Genomic DNA, 18,608 nt, shown 5'->3' with positions numbered 1-18,608 from the left:
TTTGGTCTGGATCTCGTGGAAGCTCTTTGCAGCCCTGACGCCCACCATGTTTCCACTGCCAAGTAAACCCAGGACCCAAAGCAATAGGCTATAAAGAACATTAAGTTCAGTACCCGTCTAGAATTAGGGCATGCCATGTTACAGTAACTTTTAACCTCAGTTTCTCCATCTGCTGAAGGACAGGGTTGGGTTAAGTGACTCCTAAGATTCCTTCCTCTAAACACCTCTGATTATACAAAGTCAAAAATACAAGTCTGAAACCTAATTTTGAACTTTAAAACAAGCTAATTTCATCTACCTATAACAGATGCTCTAAAGCAGTACTTTCCAGTAGAAATCTAATGCAAGCCACATGTGTAATTTAAACAATTTTAGTAGCCTTACTAAAAAAAAAGTGAATTTAATTTAAACAATATATTTATTTCACCCATGTCAAAAAATTATTCTACCATGTAACCCAAATGTTTCAATTATTAACGAGCTATTAGAAGTGACAAAACACTCAACATACATAACAAATCTCACCTGACAGCATCACATGAAATGCTGTCCCCCCAGAATAAAGTTATATTCAACAGAAAAATATCTTATCCTGCTTCTGTCTTAAATTTTAAATAATTCATTAAGATTAAAAATGCGGATCCTCAGTTACACCAGCCCCATTTCAAGTGGTCAAAAGTGACCAATGGCAAGTGACAGTGCAGCTCTGGGGACCTACAGAGTGAGTCCTCCACACTCCTTAGGGGGGAATTCTAATGAACCAACTCCTCTGTTTCGCAACACCGTAACATTAACCCTTCCAAAGGACACTAGGCAGTATTTATACTGTTAGCAATTATTTGCAAAAAGCTACTTCAATGACCTGAAAGTGACAGTGTGAGTCTTAAGTTACTAAGAGGGCTCATAAGGACCACAGGGATCACCCTGATGTTAATGAGCAATGTCTGGTCCAGAGGCCACACAATTACCAGATTATTGCAAAGGGCATATGAAGAATGGGTAGAAATAAGGGGCTTAGGTGCTAGGAAAATACTGTCTGTTCTAACTAAGGATATGAATTAACCCTGAGTTTGGAAATTACATTTCAACTGCTTCAAATGTATACATTTGAACCTGCACAGTATCCACTGTTGTCACCAACTGCCAGGCAGCAATTTGGACCTCTTAAAAAGTAATTGATAAGTATATATACCACATTTCATTCTCTTAAAATCAGTATAGAAGGGGCTTCCCTGGTGGCGCGGTGGTTAAGAATCCGCCTGCCAACGCAGGGGACATGCGTTTGAGCCCTGGTCCTGGAAGATCCTGCATGCGGCGGAGCAACTAAGCCCATGCGCCACAACTACTGAAGCCCGCACACCTGGAGCCCGTGCTCCGCAACAGGGGAAGCCACCGCAATGAGAGGCCCGGGCGCCACGGCCAGGAGGGGCCCCTGCTCTATGCAACTGGAGAGGGCTCGCAAGCGGCAGCAAGGACCCAACGCAGCCAAAAATAAATAAACAAACTTATTTTTTTAAAAATCAGTACAGGAATCTTTTACTTTCCTTAAGGTAAATCTTTTCAATTAACCCACTAAATAAATATGTAAGGACAATGGCTACCTGGTGAGCCTTTACATTAAGATTTGAAAACGAAAGATCACACTGCCAACATTCTAAATCCAGGTAAAGGTAAGTATGACACAATCTAACAATAATAACAGTAAGTGCATTTACTGTGTGCTTTCTATGTGCTCAAGACTCTTCCAAGCACTTGTACCCATAAGCTCACTTGTACTCTCACCAATTGGCAAGGAAGGTGGTATTAAGATCCACACCATTTATATTACAGAAGAACTCACATAACAGAGGCTCTTACTCAGAATACCCGAGGCCTCTTTAAGGAGGCTGCACAGCGCAGTCCTGCCAGGGCTCTGCTGCTGACTAGCTGTACAGAGAGCTCTGGGCTGTAAGGAAAAACCGAGGACATCATACCTGTCCTCACAGAACTGTTTTTCATGTGGGAAAAAGGTATGTGAATGCCACTTAAAAATACAGAAGACAAGCCATGGGTGAGGTATTAACGCTATTAATAAGTTCAACACCTGTTGCAGATGTCAAAGGAACATGAGAAGCATCTAATTCTGAGGCTTCTGGGTCTAACCACTATACAAAAAATAGAAGGTGAGCTCCTGATGTATTTACATATCAGACATCACATGGCAACACCAAAGGGCAGTGGGTGTAAAAAGTTTTCAGCTGTGTCATCTCCCCCATGGGTCTTATAGAAGGTCTTTCCCTTCACCACTCTGCCTTTCTAAAGAGTTACTTAGAGGTAGTTATTACAGAAGAAATATTTTAGTCTTTAAAGACTAAAGGATGGGCTGGGGCTAGGAAGAGGGCAAGGCCACAGGGGTCAGCTCAGGAAGGCTGGGTTTAGCCTTCCACTAACACATTCCCCCCACCGCCGCCAGCTCTTTCTGTTCATACAACTTGCCTGTGGACACTGCCCCATCTCTAGGCCCAGAACCCCAGAGTAAGAAATTCTGCTACCAGTGAAGGAGTGTGTCTGGCATGGGGTTCAAAGAGATGGCTCATCAATCCACATAAGTAGGGGATCCAGCAGACAAGCTGGAGGATCCCACAGAGGAGACAGGGCACACATAAGGCCTTGCCATTGATTGGTTTTCTGTCTCCACAACAATCAGGTCCTGACATGAGACCAGGACAAGCCACAGGAGAATATGAAGCTTATATAGCAAAGAGTGAAAAGGGGCATGGATTACCAGAATTCAAGGAGGGATTTTTTTTTTCAAGTGGGCCAAGGAAATCTCAGATGCCACATATTCAAACATTCCTGACAAAGAAAATGTATAATTATGATAATAATCATCACAGCCACCAGTTGTTGTATGCTAGATCTTGTGCCCAGTTCTTACTTAATCCTAAGAATGCTGTGACACACCTATCACCCACATCTAATGATGATAAAGCCAAGGCACATCCCACTGTATTATCACTCATTCAAGCTCTCTGGGCTTCGATTCTCTCCCTAAAAATCAGGGATAAGGCTCCTGACCTCACAGGGCGGAGTAAGGAGTACACATGACAAAAATCAGTGTGTGAAAGCACCTGGCACCTGGCCGGCATGTGGAAGAGCCTGAGAGACTGCGGCTGCCTTCCCCAACACTGCTAGATGCCCACATCTGTTAGCTCAGGGCGCACAAGCAAAGCCTCTTTTCTGGGACAGAAAAGAGAGGATATTGTCTGTTTTTTCTCTCTTGGGTGAATTTTGCTAATCACTGAGGCTGGAAGCCAAGGATGAGATGGTCCCAGCTGAATGAAGACGGTGAGAGCAAAAGGATCTTAGGGGAGGTCAGGAAGAGAGAAACTCTCCCTGTGCCACCACAGAGAAGAAAACAATTCATCCTGAAAGCAAACCGGCAACTTCTGGCTCATTCTTCCTCTCCTTTCACCAATGGAGTGAATACCCTGGCGATGAGTTTCTGTTAAAACCCGGGAACAGCAGGACCTGCAAGCTTGAGCACAGATGGTTTCACAATGGGGCCAATAAGAGAAAAATCTACTCCCTCCTTGAAAAAGGGAGCTTAAAAAATTTCTTCTTAAATGGCTAACAAAGGTGGTACAGATCAGAATGACAGTTACGGATCTTCAGTACTGCACTGGTGATGCCAAGGCGACTAAGCCACACCTGCACCACAGCCAGAGCCCCTCAGCATCTCTGCCGACACCTGCCCATCTTCTGATGCATGGGCCATAATAACTTCCTGTCCACATCCAGCTCATGTGTCTTGCCCTTTCCAAAACCTCCCATGATTTCCAAATGCCTTAGATAAACGTGAAACGCCACGCATGGGCACCGAAGGCCCTGTTCAGCCAGCCCCACATTAACCTTTTCACCCCGAGTGACCCTATATGCCGCCACAGGCCAGATCACGCCTGCACCCTTCCTCCAGCTTCCAAGTGAAGCTGAGCCAAGAGGAATCCTACCAGCTTAAAAAATCTAGATAGGCTGCTACCTCCTCCAGGACGTCCTCTCTGAGCACCCCAGTTGGAAGTGAAATTTTCTCCTCTGCGCTGTCATATATCACCAATGAATATAACTTGTATATATACCAAGTTCCTAGAGGGCAGTAATGGATTCGCTCTCACATCTGCTGAGCAAGTACTATTAAATAAGCACCAGGCATGGTGCGAGCCACCAGAATTACAAAAATGACAAAAACATAGTCCCTATCCTAGAGGAAGTTATACCTTAAGCAGGGGAGATGTAGATGTAATTTATACTCATTATGATATGAAACATGCCCTATAATCCAGGTGTACAAAGAACAAAGGGACTGATTAATTAGGAGAAGGGGTAATTTGAGAAGCAAATGTCCTTCAAGGAGGATAATATATTTGCTACACTATCTATCTTAGAAGATTAAAACAACTTCATGCCATGAAAGTTCCCTAGGCCGTGTTAATACCTAATAATACTTGTGGAATGAATAAGTTACATCTAGGCTTAGAACTCAGCATTTTCACTGTGTACCTAAGGTGTCTGGGGGGTTAAAGAATTCTAATTACTTAATAAAGGTATCATGTTTAGTATCAGTTATAGCCCAACTACTAGTCATAGAAAAATTATTTAACTTCATTCAAATTTTTCTTTGGGTACTCTACTAAAAACAAAATATTATACCTTAAGAATCATAAATGCACACTACTTCAGGTTAACAATAAAACTGATCTTCTGAGACAACAAATGTGATAGTATTTTCAAATACCCATTAAGGAATTTTGTAATCTGGATAATATAACAATTAGTCAATATAAATGCGGATTAACTGTATTTTCATAGAGGACACGAGCTATTTCCCTCAGGCTGATTGTCAGGAAAAGGACAAGAAAGTGGGCAACCTCGCTTTCCTCCCTATTCTAGACTTTGTTTCTAAAGCATCAATCTATCACCAGAATAGCTCAACCTCTTCAGCTACTCTATAGCTTCCCTTGCTATCTGTACTCAGTACCCAAACTTCTTCAAAAAGTACCCGGTAGAAAAGGCAGTCAAGACCCAGAGAGGTGTGGCATATGACTTTTAACTTCACCCTGAAATTTAAAAAAATGTTTAGCTTATCTTTTTAGGACTAGTTCCCTGCAGCTATAGGCTGGAAAAATGGTAAATAGCAGCGGTAACAATCACCAGGTCAAATAAAACTGCTCTGTGTTAAAGGATCTGAAGGAGACACTCTACCTGAGTAAATGAAGTGTACTTGGTCCCTCTGGTTTCTAGAGTTTTCATCACGTTCTGTGTTCTCTCTCTCACTACCCCCTTCTGGTTTAGAATAAGAGGTATGAACAGGCTGCCATCGGAGGAGATGGTGGGCTACCCTGCAAAGAACAAGGAATATCCTGAGGTTTCCTGAGAACAAACAGTAATATCCCGGCTTCAAACTGTCTCTGGAAGTCACTGCATCACAGTGGTTCCACTGGGGCTGGGACCACCACCTAGAAGCAATTGGAACGGTGTCAGGACAGGGGAGGGCGGCCCTTTCTGGTTGTCACAGTGAAGCTAAATACCCTGTAATGTGGGACAATCCCCCATTCCAAAGAAAAGTCCAGCCCCTTTGCCAGCGGTACCCTCTTTGAGGAAAACTGAGGGAGCTCCTTGAGGTAGAGACACTGTCTTAATGAATCTCTGTAAAGGAGCCCCTCATTCTTTAGCATCTAACCAAACACCCATAGTCATCAGACAAGGAAGGAAAGAAAGAAAGGAAGGGAGAGCAGTGATTACGGACTTTCTAAATCCCTGTTCTGCCATCGAGAGTGGCATGGCCATGGACAAGTTACTTTACCTCTTTGAATAGGTTTGCTAGTCTGTAAAGAGGGGGTAACAGCCGCCATCACCATAGCTTTATTGTCAAGATCAAGTAAGAGGGAACATGTCCAGGACCTAGTACAGTACTAGCAGCTGTTCAGTAAATGTTAGTTTTTTCCCTTTTTCTTCCCCCTGAAATTGCCAGTTGCCTGTATCCTGATGCCTTGTAACATCCAAAGGTTGGTTCTCTTTACAAGCGAGTTGGTAATGTGAACAAAAATGAAAGAGTAATTGTTCCCTCCGCCTCCATTATTATCTTCGCCAGCACACACACCGGTCACTGAAACTTGATGGCACAACGGTGCTGTTATCAAGTGAACTTTGGAAACCTGTAGCACAGGGCAATGCCATGCGCTCCGGAGCTGCAGGTTTCCAAGAGTCCCACAGGGACAGAGGAAAGGGGGGTCATTTTTACCCACATCTCTCCGGGGAGAAAAGGCTTTATTTTTCAGGATCAATAGATGTTCCCCCAGCTCTTCTTAAGATGCTTTTCCTCCTTTCTGATCCTCCCCCCAAGACCCAGAGGCCCAAGTCCTTCAGCAACACCAAAAACTTCCGTATATAATCAATCCTGCCCTGGCATCCCAGGGGCACCTCATGGGGAAGGGGGCACAGAACCTACCAATAGTGGGGATGCTTATCGAATCTGGGAACTCCCCTAATGGAATCTCCATCCGCGCACTCTTGAGAGGAATTCCTAACATTTCATTATTATTGAATCACTCTGTGGTCACATAGGTGCACTCCACTAACCAGAAGAAATATATAGCATAAAATGTGCCATGCAAGTCAGAATAAAGTAGGCACTGCGGTCTAATAGGATTCCCATGCAACTTGCCCCCAAGCAGGTGTGACAAGTGCCCCAAAGGCAAAGCATCATTTCTGGTCTAAGATTCCTGAAAAGAAGATGGTTTGGAGAAAAGTGCAAGGACTCTGATGGCAGAGAATGCTCCAGTGCCAGCTCTAGCTCTTACCAGCTATGTGACTCTTTGGTCATTTGCCCATGGCCCCCAGATCCCTTCCCCATCCGTCCCCAGGCTCCCTTGCTATATGGCTTCCAGCTACATTTCATCAGGGGTCTGCGAGAGGAGCAGGGGACGCTGGATGGTAGGAGGCAGAGCCCCTCTCTCAGTGGCCCCAGCTCTTCACTCGGTCCAGCTGCGGGAGGGCCGGTGAGGCCGTGGAATTCCACCTCCTCTCTCTGCCCCTCCAGCTCTAGGGCTGGCAAGTGGTTTCCAGAGGCTGCTAATCTCTGGGTTGTCTGTCTGGTTTCTCGGCTCTCCCATCACCTATATAATTAATTTCCTATATAAAATCCTTCTGCTTGAAATACCTCATGTGCTTTCCAGTTCCTAAACCAAACTCTGGACTGCTTCTTAACCTCTCCAAAGAGTTTTCTCAATAATGACAAAACGTACCTTAACAGGGTTGTTAAAAGAACTAAAGATAATGAGTGTAAACACAGCATAAGTAAATACTCCCCAAAATGCTTTCCCTTTTCTCACATGAAGGACCTAAGTACAAGCTGCATGTCGAGGAGCAAATCGAAGTGGTACAGAAGAGACCAAAAAGCTACATCCCTCCTGGGTTCATTAAAAGGAATCCTTTAAACTAGTTTTCCTTTTCCTCCCAACCTCTCCCCCTTTACTTCTAGAACGCTTTTTCCAAGTGGAAGGTTACCTGGAATCTCCCCACTCTCAGTCCACTGCCCCAAGGATTCTCCCAAACGTGCAGCCTGGTAAAGAAGTTTCTAGCAGAGGGTGAACCTCTGTCTCTGGAGAAGAAAGAACCTGAACCCAGAGTCTGGTTCTCATTCTTGGCCTCGTCTCAGCTTGGGAACCAGCAGAGAAAGAACATACAAGCTGGGGGTAGCACTAAGCACACCGGCCCCACCCCTGTCCTCTGGGGTTGGTTTCTCAATGTACATTTTAAACATGTTTCATTGAGAAGTACCAAGAACAAAATAACTTCTTCAAAAACTGGCAATTTTTTCTATTACAAGAAAAAAAATGATAGTTTCTATTTTTGGTGGTTTTCATTACCAGGATTGTAATGATTAAAAGAATTTGATTTTATTTTTTTGGCTAGGTCAAAAAAATTCATGGTTCTTCAACACGCTCTAGCCACACCAGCAAGACTCCCTGGCTCCAGGACTGTAAAACCCACCAGCAAAAAGCACAGGTTCTTAATAAGCCAACCCTCAGGCGCCTGGAGAAGCAGTGCACGTCCACCTTGGGTCACACCCCTGTTCCGATTCTGTTCACAGAAGGCCTCAGAGCCTGATCAATCATTGCTCCCTATATTCTAATCCCTTAGAATTGCCGGGGGATAGGCTGGGTTCTGCATCCATGTAATCCATACAATTCTGTGCTGAAGCAGAGCACACACAAGAACGTCAAGTCTGGAGTAAAGCCAATTTCTATACCGTTTATCAGCAGGCCCCTTACATACACAGTTAATACTGTCCCTGCCTCCCAAACAGAATCGGGGGTGGGCACTAACCCACCCCAACATCAGCTACATCCAGAAAAGGGAAAGGGCATTTAATGCGAAGAATGGTTCACTGAAACACAAGCATGCACTGCAAATACCGTTAACACCAAAATCCTTCCGTTTTAAGGTACTTTAAACACATAGGTACATCATTCAGCACAAAACAAGCGAAAGAACAGGACTTTTTTTAATCTTAAAACAATAATAGGAGGGACAGGTTAAAAGAATTTCAAACTACTGATGACTAGAATTAGAAAAGCAGGCAGCTTCCTGAGGGCAGACTAGATGTACCCCCCCATCACGTGATGGCCGGGGGAAGACTGGACCTGGGCCACACAAAGATGGGCCTGGCAACACTGGAGAAAGGTCACAGCTGGCTCGGGGCGCCCACGCCCTGCTGGCCCTGTTCCCACCCTGTCTGCAAGGCAGGGCTGAGGCAGCTTCAGAAGGCACTGAACCACACCCTCGAGTGTAGTGCACCACACACACACACACACACACACACACACACACACACAAATTCAGAAGTTAGCACACACACACACACACACACACACAAATTCAGAAGTTAGCACACACACACACACACACACACACACACAAATTCAGAAGTTAGCACACACACACACACACACACACACACAAATTCAGAAGTTAGCCCCAGTTTCCAAAGTGTAAACCAGAAACCATCCAGGTTAAGTAGAAACGATAACCACTGTGGTCAGAATATAAAGTTGACTTTGCCAAGCATATACAGAGAATCAAAAAGCTGAGTTGCTAAAAGTGGCCTTGTAGGTGTTAAGTTTTTTGTTTTTTAATGGAGGAAGATAGAGGCCCAGGAATGCAGAGGTCAGAGCTTCCTCTAGGAGGCAGTGTTGGGTCCTGGCCTCCAAGCTCTCCAGCCTCCCCAGTGCCCTGCATTGGTCCTCACTGCCTTTTCTACGTGATTGCCAAATTATCTACGCTGCAGGTTATCACTCGCCACACTCCTGACCAAACACACTTCTACTAACCCACTTGGGGAAAACCTTTTGATGACAAAATTATCACCCAAATCTCCATGAGGGATTAAAGAGCTCAAATTATATTTACTGAAGTTCAAACATTCACCAGGCATCTTAAACACATCTCCCGGATTTAGGTATTAATCTTAAGGCTGTGAAGGTCAGTGATCAAATATAAGAACATTTCCTTTCATGAATTAAGCAACATCCTAACCAGATTTTCTAAATCACTCTATAAATATAAATACCTTTCATGGGTTCCAAGCACTGTGCCAGCTTCTCTAGGGTACTGGTTCTCAAACCTAATTGCACAAAGGAATTCCTTCCAAAGCTTGAAAAGATATTGATGCCTGGGTCCCACCCCCAGAGATTTTAATGTAATGAGGTGGTAAGGCCTGGGCATCAGTATTTTAAATACTGATGGTGACTCTAATATACAGTGAATTTTAAGAACCATTACCACAGGGAACAAAAATATATACATAAAGTAGAAACAACCCAAACGTCCATGAACTGGTAAGTGGGTAAATAAAATGTGGTGTATCCATATAATGGAATAGTATTTGGCAATAAGAAGTACAAAGTCCTGATATATGCTACAATATGGTCAAACTGTGTAAACATGTTAAGTGAAAGAAGCCAGTCACAGAGAACCACACATGCTATGATTCCATTTATATGAAATACCCAGGAGACAAATCCATAGAAAGAGAGAATAATGAGTGCTTACCAGGAACTAAGGGAGTTTGGGGGAAACAGGGTGTGATGATTGCTAATGGATATGGGGTTTCTTTTTGGCGTGATGAAAATGTTCTAAAATTGATTGTGATGATGGCTGTACTACTCTGAATACGCTCAGTCACTGAACTGTCCATAAATGAGTGGACTGTATAGTATGCAGATTACATCTCATAAAGCTGTTTAAAAGAGGAGAGAAATATAAATTCTATGCCCAGCTCTCAAGGAACTTACAATCTAGCTGTAGAGGAAAAAAACATAGATACATACTTAAGGCAAGTATCAGAGATTTTAAAAAGCAATTAGAGAATTGCCTAATGCACAAAATAAAAACTCTAAGTTCAGAAGAAGGCTTCAAAGCCAAATGATCTGATAGTTTTCTTTTCTTACCCAGCCATTCTTCTCTGATTTGAAGAAAAGCAATGGAGAGTTTGGATCTCATCAGTACGCTGCCGATATCACAAAGGCCCCAAAGTTTCAATTTCCAAGTTTGTGAGAAACGGAATGACTAATTTAGCGTTGCCAGGGAATTTTTTTAATCCTTCAGGATACAGGCTGTTGGGAGTTCCCTGATGGTCTAGTGGTTAGGATTCTGGGCTTCCACTGCCGTGGCCTGGGTTCAATCCCTGGTCAGGGGAGATCCCAGCAAGGCTTGCGGCATGGCCAAAAAAATAAACAACTAAAAAACCAGAATACAGGCTGTTGATGGATTACAGTGACTCTCAATTATCAACAGGGTCTTTGAAAGATGAATTTGGTGCTCTAAATACTTCTTACGTCCCGGGTTTGGCTTCACCTCTACCAGAGTTTGGGCCAAATAAACTTACATGCTCACACACAGAGAAAGACTTTCATATATAAGGCTCTGCGATACACAGGTGTTACAGGACATATGCCATAAAAACTATACGTTAAAGTGCTTCCTATCCTCGGTGTTCCTAAAATTCTTCGTACTAATAGTTAAAAAGTGTTTACTGTGGGAGAGGCTGACCCAGAGAAAATTCCTACTTTAGGCAAGATAGGATTTTGTTTAGCAATCTTCTTTTGTCTTGGCGGGGAAAGTTACTGTAAGAACACCATTTGTATGTTTTCTAACACTTTTTGGGAACGTTATACATTTGAATATATGTTTTGCTTTCATTTCCAGAAAACATACCATTATCAATGAAAGAAGGCTTGGCCTGTATCTTAGAGCCTCTTTAATAAATGTTTGTTGGAGCATATTTAAAAGCAGGTGGTAATTACATTTTTAAAACTCCTAGAAATCTTATTATCAAAATATAAACTCTGTTCTCCATTTTTTTTTTTTTTTTGCAGGACGCGGGCCTCTCACTGTTGTGGCCTCTCCGGTTGCAGAGCACAGGCTCCGGACGCGCAGGCTCAGCGGCCATGGCTCACGGGCCCAGCCGTTCCGCGGCATGTGGGATCTTCCCGGACCGGGGCACGAACCCTTGTCCCCTGCATCAGCAGGCGGACTCTCAACCACTGCGCCGCCAGGGAAGCCCTGTTCTCCATTTTACAGTAAACTTAAAATAAACATATAGCCATTGGTGAAGGAAGCAGGTTGAATACTGCATTTAGTAAATCTGTCCTGCTATACCCTGGTGTGCAACAAGAGATTCCAGGAAACTTTCAGAAGTGACTTGACCACTGTTAAATATCCTGGGTTTAGTCAGACCAACTTTTAGGCAAATCATCCACTGAAACCTAAAAAATCCTGCAGCATCCTTAACTCAGACAAATAAGACAATAATTCTGAAAACAATTTGTTTAATAATAAGGACTAAGAAATAAAGTATTTAATTTTGAAACGTACCACACTCAAAACCCCAAGAAAACTTCAATTAGACAGACCTGAGCCCTCGTGCTTGCTTCAAATCAGAAATGCCAAAACAGGAGATTAGTGTTTAATTCGAGCCAACAGGTTTCTACTAGCTGTTTTCAACTCAAATTCTCCCCATTTTTCCCACTTTCCTTCAACCAGGTTTAACCCTGTCTGTCCCACTCTTTACCATTATACATAAACATCTTCACTGCCAAACTTATTTTTGAACACTATTTCAAAATAAAAAGAGCCAATGTCACTGTTTGCAGATGACATGATACTATACATAAAGAATCCTAAAGATGCTACCAGAAAACTACTAGAGCTAATGAATGAATTTGGTAGAGGAGCAGGATACAAAATTAATGCACAGAAATCTCTTGCATTCCTATACACTAATGATGAAAAATCTGAAAGAGAAATTAAGGAAACACTCTCATTTACCATTGCAACAAAAGAATAAAATACCTAGGAATAAACCTACCTAAGGAGACAAAAGACCTATATGCAGAAAACTATAAGACACTGATGAAAGAAATTAGAGATGATACAAAGAGATGGAGACATATCCCATGTTCTTGGATTGGAAGAATCAACACTGTGAAAATGACTATACTACCCAAAGCAATCTACAGATTCAATGCAATCCCTATCAAATTACCGATGGCATTTTTCACAGAACTACAACAAAAAATTGCACAATTTGTATGGAAACACAAAAGACCCCGAATAACCAAAGCAATCTTGAGAAAAATGGAGCTGGAGGAATCAGGCTCCCTGACTTCAGCCTATACTACAAAGCTACAGTAATCAAGAAAGTATGGTACTGGCAGAAAAACAGAAATATAGATCAATGGTACAGGATAGAGAGCCTAGAGATAAACCCACGCACATATGGTCACCTTATCTTTGATAAAGGAGGCAAGAATATACAATGGAGAAAAGACAGTCTTTTCAATAAGTGGTGCTGGGAAAACTGGACAGCTACATGTAGAAGAATGAAATTAGAACACTCCCTAACACCATACACAAAAATAAACTCACAATGGATTAAAGACCTAAATGTAAGGCCAGACACTATAAAACTCTCAGAGGAAAACATAGGAAGAACACACTATGACATAAATCACAACAAGATCCTTTGTGACCCATCTCCTAGAGAAATGGAAATAAAAATAAACAAATGGGACCTAATGAAACTTAAAAGCTTTTGCACAGCAAAGGAAACCATGAAAAAGACAATGCTCAGAATAGGAGAAAATATTTGCAAACGAAGCAACTGACAAAGGATTAATCTCCAAAATATACAAGCAGCTCATGCAGCTCAATATCTAAAAAACAACAACCTAATCCAAAAATGGGCAGAAGACGTAAATAGACATTTCTCCAAAGAAGATATACAGATTGCCAACAAACACATGAAAAGATGCTCAGCATCACTAATCATTAGAGAAATGCAAATCAAAACTACAATGAGGTATCACCTCACACCAGTCAGAATGGCCATCATCAAAAAATCTACAAACAATAAATGCTGCAGAGGGTGTGGAAAGGGAACCCTCTTGCACTGTTGGCGGGAATGTAAATTGATACAGCCACTATGGAGAACAGGATGGAGGTTCCTTAAAAAGCTAAAAATAGAACTACTATATGACCCAGCAATCCCACTACTGGGTATATACCCTGAAAAAAACGTAATTCAAAAAGAGTCATGTACCACAATGTTCATTACAGCACTATTTACAATAGCCAGGACATGGAAGCAATCTAAGTGTCCACTGACAGATGAATGGATAAAGAAGATGTGGCACATATATACAATGGAATATTACTCAGCCATGAAGAGAAACGAAATTGAGTTATTTGTAGTGAGGTGTATGGACCTAGAGTCTGTGTTACAGAGTGAAGTAAGTCAGAAAGAGAAAAACAAATACTGTATGCTAACACATATATATGGACTCTAAAAATTTTTTTTAAAGATGGTTCTGATGAACCTAGGGGCAGGACAGGAAGAAAGATGGAGATGTAGAGAATAGACTTGAGGACACGGGAAGAGGGAATGGTAAGCTGGGACGAAGGGAGAGAGTAGCACTGATATATCTACACTACCAAATGTAAAATAGATAGCCTGTGGGAAGCAGCTGCATAACACAGGGAGATCAGCTCAGTGCTTTATGTCCACCTAGAGAGATGGGACAGGGAGGGTGGAAGGGAGATGCAAGAGGGAGGGGATTTGGGGATATATGTATACATATAGCTGATTCACTTTGTTATACAGCAGAAACTAACACAACATTGTAAAGCAATTATACTCCAATAAAGATGTTAAAAAAAGAAAAAAAGAACCAACGGACCAGGAGAATGTACCAACTAACAAGGCAAATAAAGTTAAACAAAGACTCCAGGAACTAAGAGTTTTAATTAAGAAAAAGGAAAAGAGCCCCTGAAAAATATGAGGCAGAATCTTGGACACTGATGAAATACCAAGAATTTTAAAAACTATTATTATATTAAGAAATAGTCCTGCCTCTCTAAATTAAACCCCGCTAGGCCTCTGCAACTTGCTTAAAAGAACTCCACGTGGTAAGTCCAATTGATAGGTTGTATTTACCTTCACTGTATTCAAGGTCCACCTCCTGTCTCACAAACACAAAATATAAAGTTATTATATTTCTTGGTAACTAGAAAAGGTGCAGAGATTAACCTTTTAAATCCCTACCTGTCCTTCTCTGAGTTTTTCTCAATTTATCCACTTTTTAAAGTGTAAGAGTTTCCTCCTGTTTAAAGTTTAACTAGTCTTGGTCCAGTTTGGAAGTGGAGTCATTCTACATAGGTTTGGAGTCAGACTACCTAGGTTTGAATCCCACCTTTGCCACTCAGTAGTTGGGTCACTTTAACCAGAACTCTGGGCAGCTGTATGCCTCTTTCCTCGCCTAGAAACTGGAGATAATAGTATTTCCCATGGGGTTACTGTGAAATTATGCACGTGAAGCAATTATCATGCTGCCTCGCACACAAGGAAATACTCAATAACTCATCTATGACCATGTTAGTGCCAAACTCTTCCTGAGTCCAAGGGTTTACACTGACGAGTTAACCGCAGATCAAGGAAAAATCAAAGAGGAAACATTATTTATGCAAAACCCCCTTTAAATGCGTTCAGCCAAAAGAGAGAAAATTCCCAGAAAAAAAATGTGCTTATAGTCCACAGAGGGTTCTTTTCTTCATGCAGCTCTGAAAGTATAATTCATCCTGAATAAAAATAAAGAAAGAAAACTAATGTATCTGGCTTTCAATTCTTCCTGGTTATCCTAAAGAAAGTCGGGTTTTGAGTTTTTTTCCCCCCAGCATTGTTTATAAAAACCCAATTTAACAAGAAAGAAAGAGTCCCAAATGGCCCAAGTTATTTTTAATGCAGAAAGACTTATGTATTTACCCTCCTACAATCTTTCACAATCTCTCAAGAGATTTTATTCAAATATCTAAAAAGTCAACTTGTTCTTTGCTCAAGATTCATTCAGGAGATGAGAAACCTGTCCTATTTTTCTTTAAAAGTTATCTCATTGGTCTAGTCCAAGATCAACTTCATCCCTCATATACAAAAATACTTTCTCCAAGACACCCTTGAAAAGAGTAATGGATGGTTCCTTCCAGCTACTGGAAATAAAGAATATAAAACTCTCTTTACTGCTGTTCATCAACACCTCCTCCGCACAGAAGGTGAAAAACTGTATCCCAGTACCACTTCACACCTGGTTTTTCTTTGACAAAAGGTTAGAATCCACTTTTAACTCTTCAAATCTTTCTGGACTACAAAGATTTAATATGAATCACAGTTATAGGCATGAAATTGATTCCAAATTTTATTCCATTTTTTTATAGTCTTCAAATATGCAAACTGATGTCTGATTACAAAAGGTGGAAAAGCAGTTACCTTAACAAACATAATTGGAAAATTCACATTTAAAAGAGAAAGCAGTAGAGATGGAATCTTAAATCACATAGTAAAGAAAGAAAAAAAAATTTTAATAACACTCTAGGCTACATTCCTGAATCTAGAAAAACTAAAGTCTATTAGCATTATATGTCTTTGGGTCATACAAAGTATTAAAGAAATGGCTATAGGGATTAGTCTTGAACAGCAGCTAAATCGGAAAGCACAATTTACTTCTTCATACTAGTGGGGAGGGGGAATCCAATCCTAATCATTACTAGGGGAAAGTTCAAGACAAACAGCTTTAAAGAAAAAAAAAAGCACAATTAGTACATTGTCAATAACTCAAAACCTTACTTAGATCTTCAATATTAGTCTAAAACGTGACGTTTCAGAGCATAAATGTATTTACCGTTCCTATTAAGTTACACATTTCCTTGAACCAAATATTTTTCCAAATAACCCATTCACACACACAAAAATTGGAAATAAAAATATCTACTCCTTTAAAAGTCCCTACAAAGTATATACAGAAACTTGTTTTCACATTTGTGATAATTTACAGAACTTGTTAGCAAAGCCTTATGAAACACAGCTGTCCCACCCTCTGCCCTCGCAAATGAAGCAACAAAATAAGAAATCGAGGCAAATTCTCAAACAGAAAAGGAAAACAAAATAAAGCACCCAAGGGAGAATCAATCTATGAAAGAACAAAATTTAGTAACAGTCTAAAAACAAAAGAAATTCTAATCTACACTCGAAACTCTTACCCTTGACAGCACAGAACAGAATATCCTGCCTTACACATTTTGGAATTACAATTCCGAAACGCTAAATCCAAAAACAAAGCCGCCCGGGGGAAAATAACAATTGCGCAACAGATCAACAGCTCCAACTTTTCCCTTGGCCCCGGCGCGGCAAGGTTTGCACGCTATAAAGCACGAAAGGGCCAACTGAGGGCCGCCGTGACAGCCAACCGACCACTGTCACGGCGGCCGAGGCCACGCTCGCCCCCCGGGAGGCACCACGCCGGGATCGAGAGACCGGGGGCGCAGCCGCCTCTGACCCCCGAGTCCACTGCCCCGCCGCCACTTCCCGGAGCGTTGCACGGGGACAACTCCAGGTCTCCGAGCCCGAACCTTCCCCTCGGCTCCAGGGGGCGCGAGGGGGCGAGCGGGGCGGGGTTCGGTCGCTGTACGTCGGGGCAGCCTAGCGCGCTGGGTACTTTATGACCTCCTCCCGCCCCCACCCTGGGGACTGGGCATTCTCGTCAAGCTGCCTAAGGGAGATCCCATGGATGGACCAATCGATTACTTTGCACAGAAGCACCCTCAGACGGCCCAGCGGAGTGAGGGCGCCGCAGCCCGCGCCCTCGGAGGTCATGGGCCGAGGGGCAGCGGCAGAGGAGGGACTCCGGCTCCCAGCCCAAAGGAGACCTCAGTTCCCCCGAGAGCGGCCCCGTGACTAGGCACATTTTTGCCGGTTCCGAGGCTGGGGAGCCGCACAGCCCCGGAAGGGCCGGGCCGCGCCGGCTCAGACCGCCAGCGTCCGCCCCCTCCTGCCCCGCTGCCTCCGGGCCGCTCAAATTCGGGAGGGGGCCCGGCCGGGGCTCCAACGGCCCGGGGCGTGGTTAGAGACGCCCTTCGCCCCACGCGCGAGGGCGTAGCCCCCCAACCCCAACACAGTCTCCCTCGGGGGCTGCGGGCGCGCTGTCAGTCCCACCACCCGGCCGCGTCCCCACACCCCTCGCAAGCCCTCTGGTCCCAGCTCCCCTCCCCCGGCCCCAGCGCAAGCGCAGCGGCTCTGGTGTGCGCGCGGCCGCAGCAGTCCCGGCTCAGGCCATAGACGGGAAGAGAGGCCAGCTGCGGCTGTCCCTCCCGGGCCGCGGCTCCCTCGCGCCCCCGCCCCCGTCCCCGTCCTGGCACCACCTGCTGGGACGGCAGTCCCGGCGGCGGCAGCTCCAAGTCCATCATGCTGAGCTAGGGACGGTGCTCTGAGGCTCCCCGACGGCGGCCCTGTCCCGGCTGCCGAGGCGCGGTGCGGACAGGGCGGTACTGGCGGCGGCGGCGGCGGCGGCGGCGACTGCTCCTCTAGGATCCTAGGAACTAGCTTCTCCGCGACTCGGCCCGACTCGCCGGCCGGGCTCTTGCCCGGCTCCGCCTCCCGACCCCCGAGGGCGGGGCAAGAGCCCAAGCCTTTCCTTCTCCCGCGGGCCGCGCGGTCTTAGCTTCCGAAAACCCCCACCCCCGCTCCGGCTGACGCAAGAAGCTGGCGGTGCTGGGGCGGGAAAAGGCCGCGGGAGGGGGTAGCAGTGGGCGGCCGCGGGCGGGATGCCGGGAGGAGGGCCGCCTTAGGCCCCCGGTCCCCCGCTCTCAATTTACCCTCCCCGCAAGTACAGCCAACGCTCTCCGCCCGCGGGATTAAGAGTTGTTTGCCGAAGGTCGCTGGGGTGCGGGTGCTTTGAAAGTTTAAACAGTTGGAACAAACACGCCTGGAGACCCCGTAAAGGCGCTGGTATCGGAGCTGCGCTTCCCTGATTTGGACTTGCAGAACCTTGCCCCGCTTTATCTCACCCCACCGCCCGAGACTGGCGCCAGACCCGGGGGCGGGGGCCGGAGGCTGGGACCCAGGCCGAGCGCACCGCGCGCCGCACTCTCTCCCCGGCTCCCCTCCGGGGCTTGGGCCCGTTGGACTTGCCCGGGGGAAATGAGGACCGCGCGGGGAGTTCGTGCTCGCAGTCACCCAGAACGCC

The 18,608-nt window shown here is 44.4% G+C and overlaps 1 protein-coding gene across 4 annotated transcripts in view; it reads right to left on the bottom strand.

Annotated features, from left to right (window-relative positions):
* Positions 1-18,608, bottom strand: part of NFE2L2 (nuclear factor, erythroid 2 like 2) — a 75,945-nt gene that overhangs the window by 18,222 nt on the left and 39,115 nt on the right. Inside the window, exon 1 of one of the 4 annotated variants that reach the window (XM_029225512.1) lies at positions 17,785-18,391. The exons of 1 other annotated variant lie outside the window; for it this stretch is intronic. In XM_029225512.1, the coding sequence (XP_029081345.1) occupies positions 17,785-17,829 (45 nt within the window). In that variant the 5' untranslated portion in view covers positions 17,830-18,391. Of the gene's footprint in view, positions 1-5,238; positions 7,869-16,626; positions 17,372-17,784; positions 18,392-18,608 lie in introns of those variants that run through there. 2 more of the 4 variants (XM_029225514.1, XM_029225511.1) reach the window with 2 other exon arrangements.

The sequence above is a fragment of the Monodon monoceros genome, unplaced genomic scaffold (genome assembly GCF_005190385.1).
Source record: "Monodon monoceros isolate NGI ecotype Baffin Bay Population unplaced genomic scaffold, NGI_Narwhal_1 Super_Scaffold_16, whole genome shotgun sequence".
Classification (NCBI taxonomy): domain Eukaryota; kingdom Metazoa; phylum Chordata; class Mammalia; order Artiodactyla; family Monodontidae; genus Monodon; species Monodon monoceros.
The sequence above is the reverse complement of the archived record's forward strand: the minus strand, read 5'-3'. Positions and strand labels throughout refer to the sequence as shown.